The sequence below is a fragment of the Salmo trutta genome, chromosome 13 (assembly GCF_901001165.1).
Source record: "Salmo trutta chromosome 13, fSalTru1.1, whole genome shotgun sequence".
NCBI classification, from domain to species: domain Eukaryota; kingdom Metazoa; phylum Chordata; class Actinopteri; order Salmoniformes; family Salmonidae; genus Salmo; species Salmo trutta.
Genome location: NC_042969.1, coordinates 20,656,740 through 20,663,923, shown reverse-complemented (window position 1 = coordinate 20,663,923; position 7,184 = coordinate 20,656,740). Strand labels below are relative to the sequence as shown.

Genomic DNA, 7,184 nt, shown 5'->3' with positions numbered 1-7,184 from the left:
TGAAATCTTACACTCACAAAAAATAAAGTTGATTCATTTCTCTGAAGCCAAGATCTATTTGTAATTGTAATAGTATGGTTCAAAATGTGTAGACTATTGAGAGGGTTAAGGGGTTTGCTGTGAGTGGAGATCAGTTTGGGACAGTAGTTTCCTTAAATGTTTGTTACAAATACTTTGGTTGTGTCGCCCAGCTTAGACATTGTATTCATCAACCAATGGTTGCATGCCACGTCCCCGACGGTGCCATCGGGCACCAGATTGCTATAACATACCGTATGATGTGGTTAGCTGATGCGGAAAATACTAATCCAGGAGTTATAAGATCTGACATGAGTCAGCAACGTCTGAACTGTCTCACACCCATCAGGACAGGACAGGAAGCATTCCATTCTATGTACTGACACCTGTAGGTCAGGTGATACAAAAAGGAAGATGTGGATCACTAACAGAAAAATTGATTGGTCAAAATGAGAATGACATTATAATGGGCCAATGGGGAAAAGTAGGTGGAAGGTGGGTACACTCTAGACTGACAGCGAACCAAATGACACAAACATGAACGAGATGCCAAGTGTAGACACAAGCGTAACATTTTTGTGTTCAGTGGCAAACAAAAATCCACAATCGAACTTGGAAATGCTAAGCCTTCTGGAGCAACCTGAAAGTGTCGTGATGGCTCACTTCCCGTAAGTATATAAATACAGCTTTCCTTTGATTCCTTTCTACAGAAACCCCCCCCCAAAATGACAATATGGGTCGACACTACTTATCTGGGAGTTTTCTAAAATTAAAAATAGTTTTGTGTCATAACCGGATTATAGCTCCCATCCAAACGTTGTGATGAATATATTTTCATGTCATAGTCATCAGTCAACTCCATGACACTCAAAAGTTACATCAACCAGTGAATGCTAGCGATGGCTAGTTATGCTAGATTTGCTACCCGTCTGTCTTAATGAGTGTTAGCATACTAATAGCATGCCCTGCACACAAGGGGTACACAATAGGTTGATAACAATGAGCCAAATATGTTGTATGAGACATTTCAAAGAACATTCCCAACTAATGACAAAACAGTAACGACATTTATTTTTAAAAGTACGAATGTGATTGAACGGGGTAAACTTGGGCAGATTTTTCCTTCTGTACTCCATTGACCACAGAAACCTCATGCTGGATGTGCTACAGCATATGATATCATAAAGACTGTGGTTATGACCAATCCTAAAATGACAAAGAAAGATGTTGTTCCTTGTATTTCTGAAAAATGTTTTACTAGATCAAATGTGTGTATGGTGGCACCTGCTACAGCTTGAGTAATGAGAGCACTGGTGTTATCTTGAAAGTGGAAAATATCTCTGAGTGACACAGCAGTTTGTGGCACTGCCGCCATCTTAGTAGCACTTCACATCACAGCACGGCATAAAGTGGTGATAACATGGTAACACATGGTTACTCACCATCAAAATAATGCTATTGTGGGTTATAATAAATTGTTACTATACTATTACCATGTTATCACTGTAATGTAAAGTGCTACCAAGATGGCTGTAGAGCCACACATGTAAAGTTCTACAACCATCTTTATAAGCCACAGATTATGCATTTTAAACTATTACCACTCAGTACACAGTTATTTTTTATGATAGTATAAATTAACGACTTGTTACATTTATAACTTTTCTTTACGAAGGAAAAAATAGAAACCTACTCAACCAGAAGGAGGGGGGCCACTGAGTGTTTGTGAGTTCCATTTGTAATAATGATGGATTTGTTTTTATTTCTCCTTCATGTTTCTCTACAGTAAGAAGAGGCCCCTGTCTGAAGGGAGTGATGTGAACTCTCCCAGCAACACAGACAGTTCTTCTGATAGATGCCCTCCTGAGGAGGACGTGCCTGCTACATCAAACATATCCCAGAGTGAGGAGAACGAGAACCACCAATGGTATGACCCATTTGTGCCCTCCCACATTGGGAACAGACAATATTGGCAGTCTTGGCAGATGTGAATTCAGTTGATGAATTCTGTAAGCAGGAAGTCAACCCACTGGCTGTGTTGATGTCATGTTGCTGAATCTACCTGGTTGTAACTCAAGTCTACGTTTACCTTGGCAAATCTGACCATAATTCTATCCTTCTGATTCCTACTTACAAGCTCAAATTAAAGCAGGAAGCACCAGTGACTCGGTCTATAAAAAAGTGGTCAGATGAAGCAGATGCTAAACTACAGGACTGTTTGCTAGCACAGACTGGAATATGTTCCGGGATTCTTCCGATGGCATTGAGGAGAACACCACATCAGTCACTAGCTTTATCAATAAGTGCATGGAGGATGTCGTCCCTACAGTGACTGTACGTACATACCCTAACCAAAAGCCGATGTATGACCTTTAAACAGGTCAACATTCACAAGGCCGCAGGGCCAGACGGATTACCAGAAGGTGTACAGCGAGCATGCGCTGACAAACTGGCAAGTGTCTTCACTGACATTTTCAACCTCTCCCTGTCCGAGTCTGTAATACCAACATGTTTTAAGCAGAACACCATAGTCCCTGTGCCCAAGAACACCAAGGTAACCTGCCTAAATGACTACTGACCCGTAGCACTCACGTCTGTAGCCATGAAGTGCTTTAAAAGGCTGGTCATTGCTCACGTCAACACCATCATCCCAGAAACCCTAGACCCACTCCAATTTGCATACCACCCCAACAGATCCACAGATGATGCAGTCTCCATTGCACTCCCTTGCCCTTTCCCAGCTGGACAAAAGGAACACCTATGTGAGAATGCTATTCATTGACCACAGCTCAGCATTCAACACCATAGTGCCCTCAAAGCTCATCACTAAGCTAAGGACCCATGGACTAAACACCTCCCTCTGCAACTGGATCCTAGACTTCCTGACGAGCCGCCCCCAGGTGGTAAGGGTAGGTAACAACACATCCGCCACGCTGATTGTCAACACGGGGGACCTTAAGAGGTGCGTGCTCAGTCCCCTCCTGTACTCCCTGTTCACTCATGACTGTACGGCCATGCATGACTCCAACACTGTCATTAAGTTGGCTGATGACACAACAGGGGTAGGCCTGATCACCAACAACGATGAGACAGCCTATAGGGAGGAGGTCAGAGACCTGACGTGTGGTTAAAGGACAACAACCTCTCCCTCAACGTGATCAAGACAAAGGAGATGATTGTGGACTACAGGAAAAGGAGGACCGAGCACACCCCCATTCTCATCGACGAGGCTGTAGTGGAGCAGGTTGAGAGCTTCAAGTTCCTTGGTGTCCACATCACCAACAAACTAACATGGTCCAAGCACACTAAGACAAGAGAGCAAGACAAAACCTATTCCCCCTAAGAAGACTGAAAAGTTTTGGCATGGGTCCTCAGATCCTCAAAAGGTTTTACAGCTGCACCTTCGAGAGCATCCTGACGGGTTGCATCACTGCCTGGTATGGCAACTGCTCTGCCTCCAACCGCAAGGCACTACAGAGGGTAGTGCTTACGGCCCGTTACATCACCGGGGCCAAGCTTCCTGCCATCCAGGACCTTTATACCAGGCGGTGTCAGAGGAAGGCCCTAAAAATTGTCAAAGACTCCAGCCACCCTAGTCATAGACTGTTCTCTCTGCTACCGCACAGCAAGCGGTACCGGAGCGCTAAGTCTAGGTCCAAGAGGCTCCTAAATAGCTTCTACCCCCAAGCCATAAGACTCCTGAACAGCTAATCAAATGGCTACCCAGATTATTTGCATTGCCCCCCCCCCCCCCCCCCCCCCCCAGAACACTGCTGCTACACTGTTTATTATCAATGCATAGTCACTTTAACAACTTTACCTACATGTACATATTACCTCAATTACCCCCGCACATTGACACAAATTCCCTCTGTATATAGTCCCGCTATTGTTATTTACTGCTGCTCTTTAATCATTTGTTATTCTTATCTCTTACTTTTTGGGGGGTATTTTCTTAAAACTGCATTGTTGGTTAAGGGCTTGTAAGTAAGCATTTCACTGTAAGGTTGTATTCGGCGCATGATTTTGACCTTGAGTTCAATTGCAAGAAACCCTGTTTTGTTAAAACCAAATATTTACAAGTTGTATTTGAAAACATCTAAAAGTATTTAAAACTTACTAAATTGTTTTCAACAACTAATAGTTTGTGACATTGATGGTGAATAACATCATTCTGTTTCTCAACAGTAAGAAGATGCACCTATCGCTGTCTGAGGAAGGGGATCCTGTGTACCATGAGGATGATGTGAACCCTTCCACCAACAAAAAGGTTTTTTCAAACGGAGGGCCTCCTGAGGAGGATATGGATGCTACATCAACCAGATCCCACAGTGAGGGGATTGAGATCCACCAGAGGTATGACCTACATTTTCACAATATGCTTATTGGCATCAGGAGACAGAAAGCAATATATTTTGATATCTTGAAGCTGACATGCAACATTTTTGACACTGTACCAAAAGTGGACTAATGTTAAACATACTAATTGTGGAGGACATGGTTGTCCTATTGTTATACATTTCATGTGTAAGTCCAGAGTCTATAGTTATTTTCTGAATCTTTACTAGAAGATGTTACTATCTTTAGCTCTCTTTTACCCCTCACTAACAGGTTACAAATTGCAAAACTAAATTAGCTATTTTGATTCCCCTTACAGAGGAAGCCCCAGTCCTGTGAACATCAACTTTCCAGACCAGTCAATGGACCTCCCAAATCAAGTTGAAAACAAATTACGTGATACATTTTACCTTTTACAAACAAAAGTTTGCATTCCTCTTAAAATTACATTCTTAAAGTCAAACGATTATGAGTTGAATGCAATTTTGGAACCTAACGATATGGAAAACAAACGAACAAACGAGTTACTTATTGAGAAAAATACATTGGCGGAAAACGAAGACCAGCCAATGGACCTCCCAAATCAAGAAGAAAACGAATTATGTGATACATTTCACAGTTTGCAATCAAAAGTTTGCAATCAAAAGAGTAATGCTAAATATAGATGGGCATTCTTAAAGTCAACTGCTGATGTGTTTGTTGCAATTTTGGAACCTAACAATATAGAGAATATGGAAAACACACCTCTTATTAGTCATACCGAAGAGTTACTTCTTGAGGAAGTGAAAATAATGTTGGAAAACGAAGAGCAATCGCAAAATACAACATTTTCTATGTATTCGCTCAACGCTCCTTCGCAAATTACAGGTCATAAAATAACGGATTTAGCAGAACTGAACAAGTATGGCATAACAACGATTTTTTACGGATTGTCCGACGGAAAACCAAAACATTTTGAAAAGGTTTCTGAATTTCTCGACAAGTTCTACTCATTACAAACAAAAGGTTGCAAGCAAAAGTTTGATACGCAACATGCATGGGCATTTATCGAGTCACCTTGTGGCGGAGAACCGGTTTTTGTTGGTTTATTTAAATTAGAAGATTGCAAGAAGATGGGCAAGGACAAACATATTCATACCGAAAAGTTACTTCTTGAGGAAGTAAAACAAATATTGAAAAACAATGAGAAATTGCGAAATACTCAATTGTTTATCTATACGCTCAACTCTCCTTGTTTGCGAAATTCAGGTCATGAGTCATGCATGGATTTACTGATTAAGGATTCAGCAGAACTGTACAAATCTTATGGTATAAAAACTATTGTTGGATATAGCAAATGGTACGGTTCGACTGGACAGGTGACAACCTTAATAGATCGATATATCAGCTCATTCAATCACTTTAATTTGATAATCAGTAGTTCTAATTATAAAAACTATTGTGATGAATTTGTCACTAACACTGAGCATAAGAAAAGCCATGACTCTAAATCTAATTTTGAAGACAGAGAACTTCCCAATGAACTTTATATTTTGAGTAAACAATTTCTGCCCAACATTTCAGAAGTACCTTTCAGATTGAAAACGTTTAAAGACATCCATAAGCGTGTGACAAATAAATTTATGTCAATTAGCAATTATCATAAAAAAGATTTGAAAACCGGTAAGAAAGAGAAAAGTCTTGACCTAGATTTTTCCATACCCCATTTTGGAACTCATAATCAATTCCAAAAAGTTGGAGAGTCTCTAGCTGAACATTTTGACTTGGTAAAACACATTGGTGGTAACTTATATCAATCTAAAGTACATTTTAAAAAATGGTGGACTAAAACAATTGCGGACGAATATACTACTTTTCTTCGAGAAGACATTAATAGACGACTTAGTGAAGATGAACACAGAATCGCAGTCCTCGGTCACATCAAGAAAAACACTGCAGAATATTTACAGTTTTGTCACTTACCACTAAGCCCTTTCCACAAACTATTTAATTAATACATGCAGCGTATTCATTTGAGGTTGTGAGCTAAAGATTATTTAATATATATTTGAATAAATCTAATTGTTAGCAGATGTTAATGCGAGTGTAGCGAAATGCTTGTGCTTCTAGTAATCTAACAAATTCACAACTGCCTGTAAAGGGATTGTCATGACGTTGGCCTCTTTGGGTACAGGAAGGACAGTTGACCCCCTCCCCTTTGTACCAGCACCCAACCTACCTTCCCCCCAACCCAGGGTTGTAAAAATTCCAAGAGGAGAATCTACTACAACATGTTTCATAGAGAGACAAAGGAAATTCTTCCAAGTCATAGAATTGGAGAACCAAGAGACATGTGTGTTCTGGAGAAGATATGGAAGATTGATGAAGACTCCAGCTACGAACTGATCCGCTTGGTACAATTTTGTGATACTCAGAAGAGACAATATAGCCATATTACCCTAAAACGGTCTACATGATAGCCTCAGCAATGAGACTGAATCCACATGGTTGTATACAATGTATTATTAAGGATAAAGCTATTTGTAATACATTGAGATGCTATGTACTGATGTTAATGTGATAGAATTATATTTCTGTAACCAAGTCTAGCTCAGTCATAGGCACGCCCCCAGGGACACATACAGGACCAGGCGTCATTTGACAAGCCTGTTCTCTGGGCACTATAAAACACCCCCTGATTTACATTTCTACAGACCAGGCCTACACTCCATCGTGAGTTTGGCCCAGAGGTTTGACCAGCCAAGTACTCTACTGAAAGTGAACTATACCACGTGGTTAACTTTTACTATCGAGACCGACAGAATAAGAACAAGTCTTTGATATTAATT

At 40.6% G+C, this 7,184-nt stretch overlaps 1 protein-coding gene across 1 annotated transcript; it reads left to right on the top strand.

Moving 5' to 3' along the window:
• The first annotated feature begins 514 nt into the window (after positions 1–514).
• On the top strand, positions 515–6,434 carry LOC115205426 (uncharacterized). Its single transcript, XM_029771399.1, has 5 exons — positions 515–686; positions 1,805–1,945; positions 4,207–4,374; positions 4,676–4,804; positions 5,021–6,434. Exons 1-5 carry the CDS (start codon positions 556–558, stop codon positions 6,348–6,350), a joined length of 1,899 nt encoding a protein of 632 aa, XP_029627259.1. The 5' UTR covers positions 515–555; the 3' UTR covers positions 6,351–6,434.
• The last annotated feature ends 750 nt before the right edge of the window (positions 6,435–7,184 follow it).

Excerpts from the sequence above, each read along its gene's own strand:
- LOC115205426 (XM_029771399.1), top strand. The coding sequence starts at position 556 with ATGAACGAGATGCCAAGTGTAGACACAAGCGTAACATTTTTGTGTTCA. Across the intron at positions 687-1,804 it reads GTCGTGATGGCTCACTTCCC|TAAGAAGAGGCCCCTGTCTG; the intron begins GTAAGTATATAA and ends GTTTCTCTACAG. Across the intron at positions 4,805-5,020 it reads TGCATTCCTCTTAAAATTAC|ATGGGCATTCTTAAAGTCAA; the intron begins ATTCTTAAAGTC and ends TGCTAAATATAG.